The sequence below is a fragment of the Oncorhynchus nerka genome, linkage group LG6 (assembly GCF_034236695.1).
Source record: "Oncorhynchus nerka isolate Pitt River linkage group LG6, Oner_Uvic_2.0, whole genome shotgun sequence".
NCBI classification, from domain to species: domain Eukaryota; kingdom Metazoa; phylum Chordata; class Actinopteri; order Salmoniformes; family Salmonidae; genus Oncorhynchus; species Oncorhynchus nerka.
This window is the reverse complement of record NC_088401.1, coordinates 13763133-13781793: the sequence shown is the minus strand read 5'-3', so window position 1 is coordinate 13781793 and position 18661 is coordinate 13763133. Positions and strand designations below refer to the sequence as shown.

Sequence of the window (18661 nt, the reverse complement as noted above, 5' to 3'; positions counted from 1 at the left end):
AGGTGTGAGTTGGTGTTATAGAGGACAGTACAGGTGTGAGGTGGTGTTATAGAGGACACTACAGGTGTGAGGTGGTGTTATAGAGGACAGTACAGGTGTGAGGTGTTGTTATTGAGGACAGTACAGGTGTGAGGTGGTATTATAGGTAGAGGACAGTACAGGTGTGAGGTGGTGTTATAGAGGACAGTACAGGTGTGAGGTGGTGTTATAGAGGACAGTACAGGTGTGAGGTGGTGTTATAGGTAGAGGACAGTACAGGTGTGAGGTGGTATTATAGGTAGAGGACAGTACAGGTGTGAGGTGGTGTTATAGAGGACAGTACAGGTGTGAGGTGGTGTTATAGTGGACAGTACATGTGTGAGTTGGTGTTTAGAAGACAGTACAGGTGTGAGGTGGTGTTATTGAGGACAATGCAGGTGTCAGGTGGTGTTATAGAGGACAGTACAGGTGTGGGGTGGTGTTATTGAGGACAATGCAGGTGTCAGGTGGTGTTATATAGGACAGTACAGGTGTGAGGTGGTATTATAGGTAGAGGACAGTTCAGGTGTGAGGTGGTGTTGAAGAAGACAGTACAGGTGTGAGGTGGTATTATAGGTAGAGGACAGTACAGGTGTGAGGTGGTGTTACAGGTAGAGGACAGTACAGGTGTGAGGTGGTGTTACAGGTAGAGGACAGTACAGGTGTGAGGTGGTGTTATAGAGGACAGTACAGGTGTGAGGTGGTGTTATAGGTAGAGGACAGTACAGGTGTGAGATGGTGTTACAGGTAGAGGACAGTACGGGTGTAAGGTGGTGTTATAGAGGACAGTACAGGTGTGAGGTGGTGTTACAGGTAGAGGACAGTACGGGTGTAAGGTGGTGTTATAGAGGACAGTACAGGTGTGAGGTGGTGTTACAGGTAGAGGACAGTACAGGTGTGAGGTGGTGTTATAGAGGACAGTACAGGTGTGAGGTGGTGTTATAGAGGACAGTACAGGTGTGAGGTGGTGTTATAGAGGACAGTACAGGTGTGAGGTGGTGTTATAGGTAGAGGACAGTACAGGTGTGAGGTGGTGTTATAGGTAGAGGACAGTACAGGTGTGAGGTGGTATTATAGGTAGAGGACAGTACAGGTGTGAGGTGCTATTATAGGTAGAGGACAGTACAGGTGTGAGGTGGTGTTATAGAGGACAGTACAGGTGTGAGGTGGTGTTATAGAGGAGAGTACAGGTGTGAGGTGTTGTTTAGAAGACAGTATAGGTGTGAGTTGGTGTTTAGAAGACAATACAGGTGTGAGGTGGTGTTATAGAGGACAGTACAGGTGTGAGTTGGTGTTTAGAAGACAGTACAGGTGTGAGGTGGTGTTATAGAGGACAGTACAGGTGTGAGGTGGTGTTATAGAGGACAGTACAGGTGTGAGGTGGTGTTATAGAGGACAGTACAGGTGTGAGGTGGTATTATAGGTAGAGGACAGTACAGGTGTGAGGTGGTGTTATAGAGAACAGTACAGGTGTGAGGTGGTATTATTGAGGACAATACAGGTGTCAGGTGGTGTTATAGAGGACAGTACAGGTGTGAGGTGGTGTTGAAGAGGACAGTACAGGTGTGAGGTGGTATTATAGGTAGAGGACAGTACAGGTGTGAGGTGGTGTTATAGAGGACAGTACAGGTGTGAGGTGGTGTTATAGAGGACAGTACAGGTGTGAGGTGGTGTTATAGAGGACAGTACAGGTGTAGGTGGTGTTATAGAGGACAGTACAGGTGTGAGGTGGTGTTATAGAGGACAGTACAGGTGTGAGGTGGTGTTATAGAGGACAGTACAGGTGTGAGGTGGTGTTATAGAGGACAGTACAGGTGTGAGGTGGTGTTATAGGTAGAGGACAGTACAGGTGTGAGGTGGTATTATAGGTAGAGGACAGTACAGGTGTGAGGTGGTGTTATAGAGGACAGTACAGGTGTGAGGTGGTGTTATAGTGGACAGTACATGTGTGAGTTGGTGTTTAGAAGACAGTACAGGTGTGAGGTGGTGTTATTGAGGACAATACAGGTGTCAGGTGGTGTTATAGAGGACAGTACAGGTGTGGGGTGGTGTTATTGAGAGGACAATGCAGGTGTCAGGTGGTGTTATTGAGGACAGTACAGGTGTGAGGTGGTATTATAGGTAGAGGACAGTTCAGGTGTGAGGTGGTGTTGAAGAAGACAGTACAGGTGTGAGGTGGTATTATAGGTAGAGGACAGTACAGGTGTGAGGTGGTGTTACAGGTAGAGGACAGTACAGGTGTGAGGTGGTGTTACAGGTAGAGGACAGTACAGGTGTGAGGTGGTGTTATAGAGGACAGTACAGGTGTGAGGTGGTGTTATAGGTAGAGGACAGTACAGGTGTGAGATGGTGTTACAGGTAGAGGACAGTACGGGTGTAAAGGTGGTGTTATAGAGGACAGTACAGGTGTGAGGTGGTGTTACAGGTAGAGGACAGTACGGGTGTAGGTGGTGTTATAGAGGACAGTACAGGTGTGAGGTGGTGTTACAGGTAGAGGACAGTACAGGTGTGAGGGTGGTGTTATAGAGGACAGTACAGGTGTGAGGTGGTGTTATAGAGGACAGTACAGGTGTGAGGTGGTGTTATAGAGGACAGTACAGGTGTGAGGTGGTGTTACAGGTAGAGGACAGTGCGTGTGTAAGGTGGTGTTATAGAGGACAGTACAGGTGTGAGGTGATGTCACAGGTAGAGGACAGTACGGGTGTAAGGTGGTGTTATATAGGACAGTACAGGTGTGAGGTGGTGTTACAGGTAGAGGACAGTACAGGTGTGAGGTGGTGTTATAGAGGACTGTACAGGTGTGAGGTGGTGTTACAGGTAGAGGACAGTACGGGTGTAAGGTGGTGTTATAGAGGACAGTACAGGTCTGAGGTGGTGTTATAGGTAGAGGACAGTACAGGTGTGAGATGGTGTTACAGGTAGAGGACAGTACAGGTGTGAGAGGTGGTATTATAGGTAGAGGACAGTACAGGTGTGAGGTGGTATTATAGGTAGAGGACAGTACAGGTGTGAGGTGGTGTTATAGAGGACAGTACAGGTGTGAGGTGGTGTTATAGAGGACAGTACAGGTGTGAGATGGTATTATAGGTAGAGGACAGTACATGTGTGAGGTGTTGTTATTGAGGACAGTACAGGTGTGAGGTGGTATTATAGGTAGAGGACAGTACAGGTGTGAGTTGGTGTTATAGAGGACAGTACAGGTGTGAGGTGGTGTTATAGAGGACACTACAGGTGTGAGGTGGTGTTATAGAGGACAGTACAGGTGTGAGGTGTTGTTGTGAGGACAGTACAGGTGTGAGGTGGTATTATAGGTAGAGGACAGTACAGGTGTGAGGTGGTGTTATAGAGGACAGTACAGGTGTGAGGTGGTGTTATAGAGGACAGTAGAGGTGTGAGGTGGTGTTATAGTGGACAGTACATGTGTGAGGTGTTGTTATTGAGGACAGTACATGTGTGAGGTGGTGTTATAGAGGACAGTACAGGTGTGAGGTGGTATTATAGGTAGAGGACAGTACAGGTGTGAGGTGGTGTTATAGAGGACAGTACAGGTGTGAGGTGTTGTTATTGAGGACAGTACAGGTGTGAGGTGTTGTTATTGAGGACATTACAGGTGTGAGGTGTTGTTATTGAGGACAGTACAGGTGTGAGGTGTTGTTATTGAGGACAGTACAGGTGTGAGGTGGTGTTATAGAGGACAGGACAGGTGTGAAGTGGTGTTATAGAGGACAGTACAGGTGTGAGGTGGTATTATAGGTAGAGGACTGTACAGGTGTGAGGTGGTGTTATAGAGGACAGGACAGGTGTGAAGTGGTGTTATAGAGGACAGTACAGGTGTGAGGTGGTGTTATAGAGGACAGTACGGGTGTGAGGTGGTGTTATAGAGGACAGTACAGGTGTGAAGTGGTGTTATAGAGGACAGGACAGGTGTGAAGTGGTGTTATTGAGGACAGTACAGGTGTGAGGTGGTATTATAGGTAGAGGACAGTACAGGTGTGAGGTGGTGTTATAGAGGACAGTACAGGTGTGAGGTGGTGTTATAGAGGACAGTACGGGTGTGAGGTGGTGTTATAGAGGACAGTACAGGTGTGAGGTGGTGTTATAGAGGACAGTACATGTGTGAGGTGTTGTTATTGATGACAGTACTGGTGTGAGGTGGTGTTATAGGTAGAGGACAGTACAGGTGTGAGATGGTATTATAGGTAGAGGACAGTACAGGTGTGAGGTGGTGTTATAGAGGACAGTACAGGTGTGAGGTGGTGTTATAGAGGACAGAACAGGTGTGAAGTGGTGTTATAAAGGACAGTACAGATGTGAGGTGGCATTATAGGTAGAGGACAGTACAGGTGTGAGGTGGTGTTATAGAGGACAGTACAGGTGTGAAGTGGTGTTATAGAGGACAGAACAGGTGTGAGGTGGTGTTATAGTGGACAGTACAGGTGTGAGGTGGTGTTATAGGTAGAGGACAGTACGGGTGTGAGGTGGTGTTACAGGTAGAGGACAGTACATGTTTGAGGTGTTGTTATTGAGGACATTACAGGTGTGAGGTGTGTTATTGAGGACATTACAGGTGTGAGGTGGTGTTATTGAGGACATTACAGGTGTGAGGTGGTGTTATAGAGGACAGAACAGGTGTGAGGTGGTGTTATTATAGAGGACAGTACAGGTGTGAGGTGGTGTTATAGAGGACAGTACAGGTGTGAGGTGGTGTTATAGAGGACAGTACAGGTGTGAGGTGGTGTTATAGGTAGAGGACAGTACAGGTGTGAGGTGGTGTTATAGGTAGAGGACAGTACAGGTGTGAGGTGGTATTATAGGTAGAGGACAGTACAGGTGTGAGGTGCTATTATAGGTAGAGGACAGTACAGGTGTGAGGTGGTGTTATAGAGGACAGTACAGGTGTGAGGTGGTGTTATAGAGGAGAGTACAGGTGTGAGGTGTTGTTTAGAAGACAGTATAGGTGTGAGTTGGTGTTTAGAAGACAGTACAGGTGTGAGGTGGTGTTATAGAGGACAGTACAGGTGTGAGTTGGTGTTTAGAAGACAGTACAGGTGTGAGGTGGTGTTATAGAGGACAGTACAGGTGTGAGGTGGTGTTATAGAGGACAGTACAGGTGTGAGGTGGTGTTATAGAGGACAGTACAGGTGTGAGGTGGTATTATAGGTAGAGGACAGTACAGGTGTGAGGTGGTGTTATAGAGAACAGTACAGGTGTGAGGTGGTATTATTGAGGACAATACAGGTGTCAGGTGGTGTTATAGAGGACAGTACAGGTGTGAGGTGGTGTTGAAGAGGACAGTACAGGTGTGGTGGTATTATAGGTAGAGGACAGTACAGGTGTAAGGTGGTGTTATAGAGGACAGTACAGGTGTGAGGTGGTGTTATAGAGGACAGTACATGTGTGAGGTGGTGTTATAGAGGACAGTACAGGTGTAAGGTGGTGTTATAGAGGACAGTACAGGTGTGAGGTGGTGTTATAGAGGACAGTACAGGTGTGAGGTGGTGTTATAGAGGACAGTACAGGTGTGAGGTGGTGTTATAGAGGACAGTACAGGTGTGAGGTGGTGTTATAGGTAGAGGACAGTACAGGTGTGAGGTGGTATTATAGGTAGAGGACAGTACAGGTGTGAGGTGGTGTTATAGAGGACAGTACAGGTGTGAGGTGGTGTTATAGTGGACAGTACATGTGTGAGTTGGTGTTTAGAAGACAGTACAGGTGTGAGGTGGTGTTATTGAGGACAATGCAGGTGTCAGGTGGTGTTATAGAGGACAGTACAGGTGTGGGGTGGTGTTATAGGGACAATGCAGGTGTCAGGTGGTGTTATATAGGACAGTACAGGTGTGAGGTGGTATTATAGGTAGAGGACAGTTCAGGTGTGAGGTGGTGTTGAAGAAGACAGTACAGGTGTGAGGTGGTATTATAGGTAGAGGACAGTACAGGTGTGAGGTGGTGTTACAGGTAGAGGACAGTACAGGTGTGAGGTGGTGTTACAGGTAGAGGACAGTACAGGTGTGAGGTGGTGTTATAGAGGACAGTACAGGTGTGAGGTGGTGTTATAGGTAGAGGACAGTACAGGTGTGAGATGGTGTTACAGGTAGAGGACAGTACGGGTGTAAGGTGGTGTTATAGAGGACAGTACAGGTGTGAGGTGGTGTTACAGGTAGAGGACAGTACGGGTGTAAGGTGGTGTTATAGAGGACAGTACAGGTGTGAGGTGGTGTTACAGGTAGAGGACAGTACAGGTGTGAGGTGGTGTTATAGAGGACAGTACAGGTGTGAGGTGGTGTTATAGAGGACAGTACAGGTGTGAGGTGGTGTTATAGAGGACAGTACAGGTGTGAGGTGGTGTTATAGGTAGAGGACAGTACAGGTGTGAGGTGGTGTTATAGGTAGAGGACAGTACAGGTGTGAGGTGGTATTATAGGTAGAGGACAGTACAGGTGTGAGGTGCTATTATAGGTAGAGGACAGTACAGGTGTGAGGTGGTGTTATAGAGGACAGTACAGGTGTGAGGTGGTGTTATAGAGGAGAGTACAGGTGTGAGGTGTTGTTTAGAAGACAGTATAGGTGTGAGTTGGTGTTTAGAAGACAGTACAGGTGTGAGGTGGTGTTATAGAGGACAGTACAGGTGTGAGTTGGTGTTTAGAAGACAGTACAGGTGTGAGGTGGTGTTATAGAGGACAGTACAGGTGTGAGGTGGTGTTATAGAGGACAGTACAGGTGTGAGGTGGTGTTATAGAGGACAGTACAGGTGTGAGGTGGTATTATAGGTAGAGGACAGTACAGGTGTGAGGTGGTGTTATAGAGAACAGTACAGGTGTGAGGTGGTATTGTGAGGACAATACAGGTGTCAGGTGGTGTTATAGAGGACAGTACAGGTGTGAGGTGGTGTTGAAGAGGACAGTACAGGTGTGAGGTGGTATTATAGGTAGAGGACAGTACAGGTGTAAGGTGGTGTTATAGAGGACAGTACAGGTGTGAGGTGGTGTTATAGAGGACAGTACATGTGTGAGGTGGTGTTATAGAGGACAGTACAGGTGTAAGGTGGTGTTATAGAGGACAGTACAGGTGTGAGGTGGTGTTATAGAGGACAGTACAGGTGTGAGGTGGTGTTATAGAGGACAGTACAGGTGTGAGGTGGTGTTATAGAGGACAGTACAGGTGTGAGGTGGTGTTATAGGTAGAGGACAGTACAGGTGTGAGGTGGTATTATAGGTAGAGGACAGTACAGGTGTGAGGTGGTGTTATAGAGGACAGTACAGGTGTGAGGTGGTGTTATAGTGGACAGTACATGTGTGAGTTGGTGTTTAGAAGACAGTACAGGTGTGAGGTGGTGTTATTGAGGACAATGCAGGTGTCAGGTGGTGTTATAGAGGACAGTACAGGTGTGGGGTGGTGTTATTGAGGACAATGCAGGTGTCAGGTGGTGTTATATAGGACAGTACAGGTGTGAGGTGGTATTATAGGTAGAGGACAGTTCAGGTGTGAGGTGGTGTTGAAGAAGACAGTACAGGTGTGAGGTGGTATTATAGGTAGAGGACAGTACAGGTGTGAGGTGGTGTTACAGGTAGAGGACAGTACAGGTGTGAGGTGGTGTTACAGGTAGAGGACAGTACAGGTGTGAGGTGGTGTTATAGAGGACAGTACAGGTGTGAGGTGGTGTTATAGGTAGAGGACAGTACAGGTGTGAGATGGTGTTACAGGTAGAGGACAGTACGGGTGTAAGGTGGTGTTATAGAGGACAGTACAGGTGTGAGGTGGTGTTACAGGTAGAGGACAGTACGGGTGTAAGGTGGTGTTATAGAGGACAGTACAGGTGTGAGGTGGTGTTACAGGTAGAGGACAGTACAGGTGTGAGGTGGTGTTATAGAGGACAGTACAGGTGTGAGGTGGTGTTATAGAGGACAGTACAGGTGTGAGGTGGTGTTATAGAGGACAGTACAGGTGTGAGGTGGTGTTACAGGTAGAGGACAGTGCGTGTGTAAGGTGGTGTTATAGAGGACAGTACAGGTGTGAGGTGATGTCACAGGTAGAGGACAGTACGGGTGTAAGGTGGTGTTATATAGGACAGTACAGGTGTGAGGTGGTGTTACAGGTAGAGGACAGTACAGGTGTGAGGTGGTGTTATAGAGGACTGTACAGGTGTGAGGTGGTGTTACAGGTAGAGGACAGTACGGGTGTAAGGTGGTGTTATAGAGGACAGTACAGGTCTGAGGTGGTGTTATAGGTAGAGGACAGTACAGGTGTGAGATGGTGTTACAGGTAGAGGACAGTACGGGTGTAAGGTGGTGTTATAGAGGACAGTACAGGTGTGAGGTGGTGTTATAGAGGACAGTACAGGTGTGATGTGGTGTTATAGAGGACAGTATAGGTGTAAGGTGGTGTTATAGAGGACAGTACAGGTGTAAGGTGGTGTTATAGAGGACAGTACAGGTGTGATGTGGTGTTATAGAGGACAGTACAGGTGTGATGTGGTGTTATAGAGGACAGTACAGGTGTGATGTGGTGTTGAAGAGGACAGTACAGGTGTGAGGTGGTGTTATAGAGGACAGTACAGGTGTGAGGTGGTGTTATAGACGACAGTACAGGTGTGATGTGGTGTTATAGAGGACAGTACAGGTGTGATGTGGTGTTATAGAGGACAGTACAGGTGTGATGTGGTGTTGAAGAGGACAGTACAGGTGTGAGGTGGTGTTATAGAGGACAGTACAGGTGTGAGGTGGTGTTATAGAGGACAGTACAGGTGTGATGTGGTGTTATAGAGGACAGTACAGGTGTGAGGTGGTGTTATAGTGGACAGTACATGTGTGAGTTGGTGTTTAGAAGACAGTACAGGTGTGAGGTGGTGTTATTGAGGTCAATGCAGGTGTCATGTGGTGTTATAGAGGACAGTACAGGTGTGGGGTGGTGTTATTGAGGACAATGCAGGTGTCAGGTGGTGTTATATAGGACAGTACAGGTGTGAGGTGGTATTATAGGTAGAGGACAGTTCAGGTGTGAGGTGGTGTTGAAGAAGACAGTACAGGTGTGAGGTGGTATTATAGGTAGAGGACAGTACAGGTGTGAGGTGGTGTTACAGGTAGAGGACAGTACAGGTGTGAGGTGGTGTTACAGGTAGAGGACAGTACAGGTGTGAGGTGGTGTTATAGAGGACAGTACAGGTGTGAGGTGGTGTTATAGGTAGAGGACAGTACAGGTGTGAGATGGTGTTACAGGTAGAGGACAGTACGGGTGTAAGGTGGTGTTATAGAGGACAGTACAGGTGTGAGGTGGTGTTACAGGTAGAGGACAGTACGGGTGTGAGGTGGTGTTATAGAGGACAGTACAGGTGTGAGGTGGTGTTACAGGTAGAGGACAGTACAGGTGTGAGGTGGTGTTATAGAGGACAGTACAGGTGTGAGGTGGTGTTATAGAGGACAGTACAGGTGTGAGGTGGTGTTATAGAGGACAGTACAGGTGTGAGGTGGTGTTATAGGTAGAGGACAGTACAGGTGTGAGGTGGTGTTATAGAGGACAGTACAGGTGTGAGGTGGTGTTACAGGTAGAGGACAGTACAGGTGTGAGGTGGTGTTATAGAGGACAGTACAGGTGTGAGGTGGTGTTATAGAGGACAGTACAGGTGTGAGGTGGTGTTATAGAGGACAGTACAGGTGTGAGGTGGTGTTACAGGTAGAGGACAGTACAGGTGTGAGGTGGTGTTATAGAGGACAGTACAGGTGTGAGGTGGTGTTATAGGTAGAGGACAGTACAGGTGTGAGATGGTGTTACAGGTAGAGGACAGTACGTGTGTAAGGTGGTGTTATAGAGGACAGTACAGGTGTGAGGTGGTGTCACAGGTAGAGGACAGTACGGGTGTAAGGTGGTGTTATAGAGGACAGTACAGGTGTGAGGTGGTGTTACAGGTAGAGGACAGTACAGGTGTGAGGTGGTGTTATAGAGGACAGTACAGGTGTGAGGTGGTGTTATAGAGGACAGTACAGGTGTGAGGTGGTGTTATAGAGGACAGTACAGGTGTGAGGTGGTATCATAAGTAGAGGACAGTACAGGTGTGAAGTGGTATTATAGGTCGAGGACAGTACAAGTTTGAGGTTGTGTTAACGGTAGAGGACAGTACAGGTGTAAGGTGGTGTTATAGAGGACAGTACAGGTGTGAGGTGGTATCATAAGTAGGGGACAGTACAGGTGTGAAGTGGTATTATAGGTCGAGGACAGTACAGGTGTAAGGTGGTGTTATAGAGGACAGTACAGGTGTGATGTGGTGTTATAGAGGACAGTACAGGTGTGATGTGGTGTTATAGAGGACAGTACAGGTGTGATGTGGTGTTGAAGAGGACAGTACAGGTGTGAGGTGGTGTTATAGAGGACAGTACAGGTGTGAGGTGGTGTTATAGACGACAGTACAGGTGTGATGTGGTGTTATAGAGGACAGTACAGGTGTGATGTGGTGTTGAAGAGGACAGTACAGGTGTGAGGTGGTGTTATAGAGGACAGTACAGGTGTGAGGTGTTGTTATTGAGGACAGTACATGTGTGAGGTGTTGTTATTGAGGACATTACAGGTGTGAGGTGGTGTTATAGGTAGAGGACAGTACAGGTGTGAGTTGGTGTTTAGAAGACAGTACAGGTGTGAGGTGGTGTTATTGAGGACAATGCAGGTGTCAGGTGGTGTTATAGAGGACAGTACAGGTGTGAGGTGGTAATATAGGTAGAGGACAGTTCAGGTGTGAGGTGGTGTTATAGAGGACAGTACAGGTGTGAGGTGGTGTTACAGGTAGAGGACAGTACAGGTGTGAGGTGGTGTTACAGGTAGAGGACAGTACAGGTGTGAGGTGGTGTTATAGAGGACAGTACAGGTGTGAGGTGGTGTTATAGGTAGAGGACAGTACAGGTGTGAGATGGTGTTACAGGTAGAGGACAGTACGGGTGTAAGGTGGTGTTATAGAGGACAGTATAGGTGTAAGGTGGTGTTATAGAGGACAGTACAGGTGTGAGGTGGTATCATAAGTAGAGGACAGTACAGGTTTCAAGTGGTATTATAGGTCGAGGACAGTACAGGTGTAAGGTGGTGTTATAGAGGACAGTACAGGTGTGATGTGGTGTTATAGAGGACAGTACAGGTGTGATGTGGTGTTATAGAGGACAGTACAGGTGTGATGTGGTGTTGAAGAGGACAGTACAGGTGTGAGGTGTTGTTATTGAGGACAGTACATGTGTGAGGTGTTGTTATTGAGGACATTACAGGTGTGAGGTGGTGTTATAGGTAGAGGACAGTACAGGTGTGAGGTGGTGTTATAGAGGACAGTACAGGTGTGAGGTGGTGTTATAGTGGACAGTACATGTGTGAGTTGGTGTTTAGAAGACAGTACAGGTGTGAGGTGGTGTTATTGAGGACAATGCAGGTGTCAGGTGGTGTTATAGAGGACAGTACAGGTGTGGGGTGGTGTTATTGAGGACAATGCAGGTGTCAGGTGGTGTTATAGAGGACAGTACAGGTGTGAGGTGGTATTATAGGTAGAGGACAGTTCAGGTGTGAGGTGGTGTTGAAGAAGACAGTACAGGTGTGAGGTGGTGTTATAGAGGACAGTACAGGTGTGAGGTGGTGTTACAGGTAGAGGACAGTACAGGTGTGAGGTGGTGTTACAGGTAGAGGACAGTACGGGTGTAAGGTGGTGTTATAGAGGACAGTACAGGTGTGAGGTGGTGTTACAGGTAGAGGACAGTACAGGTGTGAGGTGGTGTTATAGAGGACAGTACAGGTGTGAGGTGGTGTTATAGAGGACAGTACAGGTGTGAGGTGGTGTTATAGAGGACAGTACAGGTGTGAGGTGGTGTTACAGGTAGAGGACAGTACAGGTGTGAGGTGGTGTAATAGAGGACAGTACAGGTGTGAGGTGGAGTTATAGGTAGAGGACAGTACAGGTGTGAGGTGGTGTTACAGGTAGAGGACAGTGCGTGTGTAAGGTGGTGTTATAGAGGACAGTACAGGTGTGAGGTGGTGTCACAGGTAGAGGACAGTACGGGTGTAAGGTGGTGTTATATAGGACAGTACAGGTGTGAGGTGGTGTTACAGGTAGAGGACAGTACAGGTGTGAGGTGGTGTTATAGAGGACAGTACAGGTGTGAGGTGGTGTTACAGGTAGAGGACAGTACGGGTGTAAGGTGGTGTTATAGAGGACAGTACAGGTGTGAGGTGGTGTTATAGGTAGAGGACAGTACAGGTGTGAGATGGTGTTACAGGTAGAGGACAGTACGGGTGTAAGGTGGTGTTATAGAGGACAGTACAGGTGTGAGGTGGTGTTATAGAGGACAGTACAGGTGTGATGTGGTGTTATAGAGGACAGTATAGGTGTAAGGTGGTGTTATAGAGGACAGTACAGGTGTAAGGTGGTGTTATAGAGGACAGTACAGGTGTGATGTGGTGTTATAGAGGACAGTACAGGTGTGATGTGGTGTTATAGAGGACAGTACAGGTGTGATGTGGTGTTGAAGAGGACAGTACAGGTGTGAGGTGGTGTTATAGAGGACAGTACAGGTGTGAGGTGGTGTTATAGACGACAGTACAGGTGTGATGTGGTGTTATAGAGGACAGTACAGGTGTGATGTGGTGTTGAAGAGGACAGTACAGGTGTGAGGTGGTGTTATAGAGGACAGTACAGGTGTGAGGTGGTGTTATAGAGGACAGTACAGGTGTGATGTGGTGTTATAGAGGACAGTACAGGTGTGATGTGGTGTTGAAGAGGACAGTACAGGTGTGAGGTGGTGTTATAGAGGACAGTACAGGTGTGAGGTGGTGTTATAGAGGACAGTACAGGTGTGATGTGGTGTTATAGAGGACAGTACAGGTGTGATGTGGTGTTGAAGAGGACAGTACAGGTGTGATGTGGTGTTATAGAGGACAGTACAGGTGTGATGTGGTGTTGAAGAGGACAGTACAGGTGTGAGGTGGTGTTATAGAGGACAGTACAGGTGTGAGGTGGTGTTGAAGAGGACAGTACAGGTGTGAGGTGGTGTTGAAGAGGACAGTACAGGTGTGAGGTGGTGTTATAGAGGACAGTACAGGTGTGAGGTGGTGTTATAGAGGACAGTACAGGTGTGAGGTGGTGTTGAAGAGGACAGTACAGGTGTGAGGTGGTGTTATAGAGGACAGTACAGGTGTGAGGTGGTGTTATAGAGGACAGTACAGGTGTGATGTGGTGTTGAAGAGGACAGTACAGGTGTGATGTGGTGTTGAAGAGGACAGTACAGGTGTGAGGTGGTGTTATAGAGGACAGTACAGGTGTGATGTGGTGTTATAGAGGACAGTACAGGTGTGATGTGGTGTTGAAGAGGACAGTACAGGTGTGAGGTGGTGTTATAGAGGACAGTACAGGTGTGAGGTGGTGTTATAGAGGACAGTACAGGTGTGATGTGGTGTTGAAGAGGACAGTACAGGTGTGAGGTGGTGTTATAGAGGACAGTACAGGTGTGAGGTGGTATTATAGGTAGAATATAATTCATTGGCAGATTCCTCCTGTTGACCTGGATGGCATTATGTGATCCTTCCTTAACACATAGGAAGCCCCACCCAATTATTATTGTTGTAAACAGTTCAAATCCTCAATGACGCTGCCCGTGCTATTATTTGTTTTTGATATCTTGAGTCCTCTGTCTATATCTATGGGTAAACAGGGTTACGTAGGTAGAGGTACCTATTATCTCACCTGCCGAAGGTGGGCCCGATGAAGGTGGGGTGACGGAACATGGCAGCTGCACCCAGGAATGTTCCAAGGCCCAGCGGAGTCCCTTGGTGCTGGGCCGAGTGGTTGCTATGGTGAGGAGCTAGACCAGGAAACGCGGCGGTCCAGGCAGACTCCAGGGCGGGGTGGTGGTGCGTGGAGAAGGGACCCCCATCCAGGTAGTGGCTGAGGGGGTGCGTGGCAGACAGGGGCCCGGGGAAAGGGTGGCCAGGGGGGTATGTCTGGACACCTGACTTCTCACGCTTACGCCACTTGGCACGACGATTCTGAAACCACACCTGTGGAAAGAGAGTGGGAGTGAGGTCAGAGGTTAGCTAGAACATATAGGCCTCATGTAATTATGTAGGTTTAGTTTCTGTAGATTGAGCATAGAATACTCTGTAAATCTTTACCCTGTTAAAATGTACAGTATTATACCGGCACCAGAGTTGCCAGCTTAAATCTGTCATTTTTCTTTACAGCAGAGATGCAGTAACATACACTCACCGTGCAGATTATTGGACATTTGTATTTATTAGGTACACCACCCTGTTCACTAGAATGGGTCGCTTCCGACAGTCCCTTGGCTGTGTATTGTTATTTTAAGCAGACAGACAGGCATCGAGGCATTCAGTTACTGTTTCATTGACTATTAGAATGGGCAAAACCAGTGACCTAAGAGACGTTGAGCGCGGTATGATCGTCGTCGCCAGGCACGCCGGATCCAGTATCTCAGAAACGGCCGGCTTCCTGAGCTTTTCACGCACAACAGTGTCTAGGATTTACTGAGAACGGTGCGACAAACAAAAAACATCAAGTCAGCGGCAGTCCTGTGAGCGAGAACAGCTGGTTGATGAGAGAGGTTCGAAGGAGAATGGCAAGAGTCGTGCAAGCTAACAGGCGGGCTACAAACAGACAAATAGCGGCGCTGTACAACAGTGGTGTGCAGAACGGCATCACGGAAAGCACAACTCCTCAATCCTAGTTCACGGATGGGTTCTTGCAGTAGACGCCCACACCGGGTTCCACTTCTATCAGCTAAAAACAAGAAGAAGCGGCTCCAGAGGGCACACGATCACCAACACTGGACAACTGAGGAGTGGAAAAACATCACCTGGATCATGACAGTGAGTTCAGTTTACTTGAGTGGCCTGGTCAGTCCCCAGACCTCAACCCAATAGAGCATAATGGGATGACATGGGACAGGCTGTTGGCAGCATGAAGGCAGCTTGATACTACACCGGTGCACTGGCATTCTCCTTAGGTTTAGAGGCTCATGAGTACGGCCCACAATTTATTTTAGAGATATGTGTAAAGTGTGATATATGTTACTATATGGTAATATATGGGTCATATCTTTTGAACTGATAGAATCAAGACACTTGTCTGTAGTAATGGTGAAAACATACCTGTCAATTATTTTCAGGGTGATGTTTTTCTGTCTCACTGCAAGACATTTACGAGCAATTTAGAGCAGACCGAAATGGCTTGTGTCAACATCAGCTAGCTAACGTTAACTAGGTAACATTAGCTAGCTAGCTGACCTCCCTCATGCTCTTGTGGCTGAAATGAAGAAAGTCCCGGCAGCAATGTTCCAACATCTAGTGGAAAGCCTTCCCAGAAAAGTTGTGGTTGTTATAGCAGCAAAGGCGAGATAAACTTCATATTAATGCCCATGATTTTGGGAATGGGATGTTCGACGACCACGTGCCCACATACGTTTGGCCATGTAGTGTACGTGGTGACATAAATTTGTTTGGAATCCAGGGAAACCCTCTGACACATTGACCCTGATCAGGCGGAAGTTCCTGTGTAAACGGAAGATCCCATCTCCCAGTCGATGAGGTAACAAACAGGCGGAAAGTCAGCGGTAATTACACGTGCACTAAAACCCGCGCGCCCTCTCGGTCAGTTAGTTTAAAGTGAACTCATTAAAATCAGTTCCCCTCTAACTGAGAGACTGAGATCGGTGTGGCACACGGTAATTAAGAATTGTGTTCACAAAAGGTGGGGAGAATAACGGCTGAACAGAGTGCAATAGCAATTAGACTAATGCGCTTTAAATTAAATTCTTCAAAATGTGGAACAAGTCATACTCAAAGAATATTTAACTTTCCCACGCCCCTCCCCCTTTCCCACGCCCCTCCCCCTTTCCCACGCCCCCCCCTTTCCTAGTTTGAGACAGGAGTCTACAAATGTCAACAGTAAGAGAAAGTGAACGATATTAGCCCTGCACACACACACACACGCACACACACACGCACGCACGCACGCACGCACACACACACACACACACACACACACACACACACACACACACACACACACAAGTGTTTAGCATTACATGGCCCCTCGGGAATTTATGAGTTTTTATCACCTCCCGATGCGCCCGTTAAGTGCCTTGTTCACCGACAGTTCTGCGAGGGGACATCTGTTGTTTTATACCGGCTATAACCCCAGACGGAGCATCGCCGTGTTTGAACTGTCTCTTTGGTTATGAGCCCCGGGCCAAGCCACGCTCTCAATGGATAGATGGGATAGGAGGGGAGAGAAAAGGGGTAGGGGTAAGGGAGAGCAAACACCTTTAATGGTCTCTCTCATTGGCTCCAAGTGCAAAGCATCGGTTCAATGAGTCTCTATTGCAATCACAAAATGGGAAATCAAATAACATTATCCCAGCCACCCTTCTACCCCTCTCTGTCTCTCTCCATCTCCCTCTCTCTCACTCACTCCCTCTCTCTCTCCCTCTCTCTCTCTCTCTCGCTCTCTCTCTCTCTCTCACTCACTCCCTCTCCACCTCTTATACCTTTCTCTCTCTCTCGCTCTCTCTCTGTCTCTCTCCATCTCCATCTCCATCTCCCTCTCACTCACTCCCTCCCTCTCCACCTCTTATACCTTTCTCTCTCTCTCTCGCTCTCTCTCTGTCTCTTTCTCTCTCTGTCTCTTTCTCTCTCTGTCTCTCTCTCTCTGTCTCTCTCTTTCTCTCTCCCTGTCTGTCTCTCTCCATCTCCATCTCCCCCTCCCTCTCTCACTCCCTCTCCACCTCGTATACCTTTCTCTCTCTCTCTCTCTCTCTGTCTCTCTCTCTCTCTTTCTCTCTCTCTCTCTCTCAATTTCAATTTATTGTAAAGTGCTTTATTGTCAAAGCAAATGAAATAGATAATAAACAAAAGTGAAATAAACAATAAAAAAATAACAGTTAACATTACACTAACAAAAGTTCCAAAAGAATAAAGACATTTCAAATGTCATATTATGTGTATATACAGTGTTGTAATGGTGTGCAAATAGTCTCTCTCTCACTCTCTGTCACTCTCCCTCTCCCCTATCTCATTCCCGCAATGGTAATTCAAACACAATTTTCTCCCCGAGAATAGCCCATGTTTGCTCTCACGCTAAGTGCGCTTTTATAAATCGTCAGTATCCGCTTAATTGCCGTTAAAACGTCCCTTGGCGCATGTAATAACTTCCAATAACAGGAAGGAGCTTCGCTACGCAGCGATTGGGGTCATTTAACACATTTTGGGTTAATAAATCACTCAGACTCTCATAAAGACTTTTCTCCGGCTACTGTCTGGTAAGGTGAGGCGGCAGGTAGCCTAATGGTTAGAGCGTTGGACTTGTTGCAAGAGCTGACAAGGTACAAATCTGTTGTTCTGCCCTGAACAAGGCAGTTAACTCACTGTTCCTAGGCCGTCATTGTAAATAATAATTTGTTCTTTAACTGACTTGCCCAGTTAAATAAAGGTAAAAAAACATTTCTAAAAAGGTCTGAATTGTAGCCTGGTGTATGCATCATTTCAACAAAAATATATACATAATAATGTAAGCATATTGGAAATAAAAAATAATTATAGACTTTGTAAAAGTATTATTCTATAGTCTATGAAGGTGTGTAAATCTGAATATGCTTTTAAATTACGCTATAGGCCTACATTGTATAAATATGCATCGGATGTTTTATTTTAATTATTATAACATAAACTAGAACAGCCTAATAATAAAGAGGGTATTATTTCATCTTATTCTAAGTGGTACTGTTCTTTAAATTCGTTTCTAATGTGGTAGCCTATATATTTCAATTACCCATTTGAAATGTGTAAGTGTTAAGGCGTTTTAGTTGAAAGCGACAGACAGCCATAATTGCAGCAATAAAACGTTAAAAGGCCACTTACTTGCACGCGCGCCTCGGTCAGATCCAGCCGCATCGCAAGCTCCTCTCTGAAAAGGCAGGAAAATAGGTTACCTTTTGTGACCAAGAACTAGGCTGTTTTTTCTTCTTCTGTCCTAGCCCCACTGGTAACAATACAAGAAAATAGTTATTTTTCAGACATGGAAAACCCACAGCGAAATGAAGGTCCTTTGTGCTATTTTCCCTGCGAAGGTTTGAGAGAAATTGTCGGGTTGATTGTATTGTAATCTGTCTTTTCTTCGCCATAATAGCTCCCTTATACAACGGGGTTTCTTTAGTCAATGGAAATACTGCTATCCAAACTTTTACAAAGACATCGAGTGCTTGGCTGAAAGAGAATTTTATAGGCTGCACACATTGATTACCACAATTTCGCCTTAAAAACAATGAACGCACATAGAAACAGAAACATGGATCACAAATAACCTATGTATTATTTGCTTCATGATGCCAGTGTTAAAATAATATTTTTTTAAATTGATTACTCCATTGTTTAAAACGTCACATGTTTCATTCACCATCTTAAATGTGTCCTATAGATGATTTACCTTGCTGAAAGCGATTGGCTAACAGAATCCACCTGCCTGCCTGATATATATATCCACCTGCCTGTCTGATATATATATCCACCTGCCTGTCTGATATATATATCCACCTGCCTGTCTGATATATATATATCCACCTGCCTGTCTGATATATATATATCCACCTGCCTGTCTGATATATATATATATATATAT

At 46.6% G+C, this 18661-nt stretch overlaps 1 protein-coding gene across 2 annotated transcripts in view; it reads right to left on the bottom strand.

Moving 5' to 3' along the window:
* Positions 1-18661, bottom strand: part of LOC115123535 (aristaless-related homeobox protein-like) — a 35091-nt gene that overhangs the window by 12794 nt on the left and 3636 nt on the right. For both annotated transcript variants that reach the window (XM_065019112.1, XM_065019113.1), the window contains exons 3-4: positions 17905-17950; positions 13715-14028 (exon numbers count right to left, since the gene is read on the bottom strand). In XM_065019112.1, coding sequence (XP_064875184.1) covers positions 13715-14028; positions 17905-17950 — 360 coding nt within the window. The remainder of the gene's footprint in view (positions 1-13714; positions 14029-17904; positions 17951-18661) is intronic.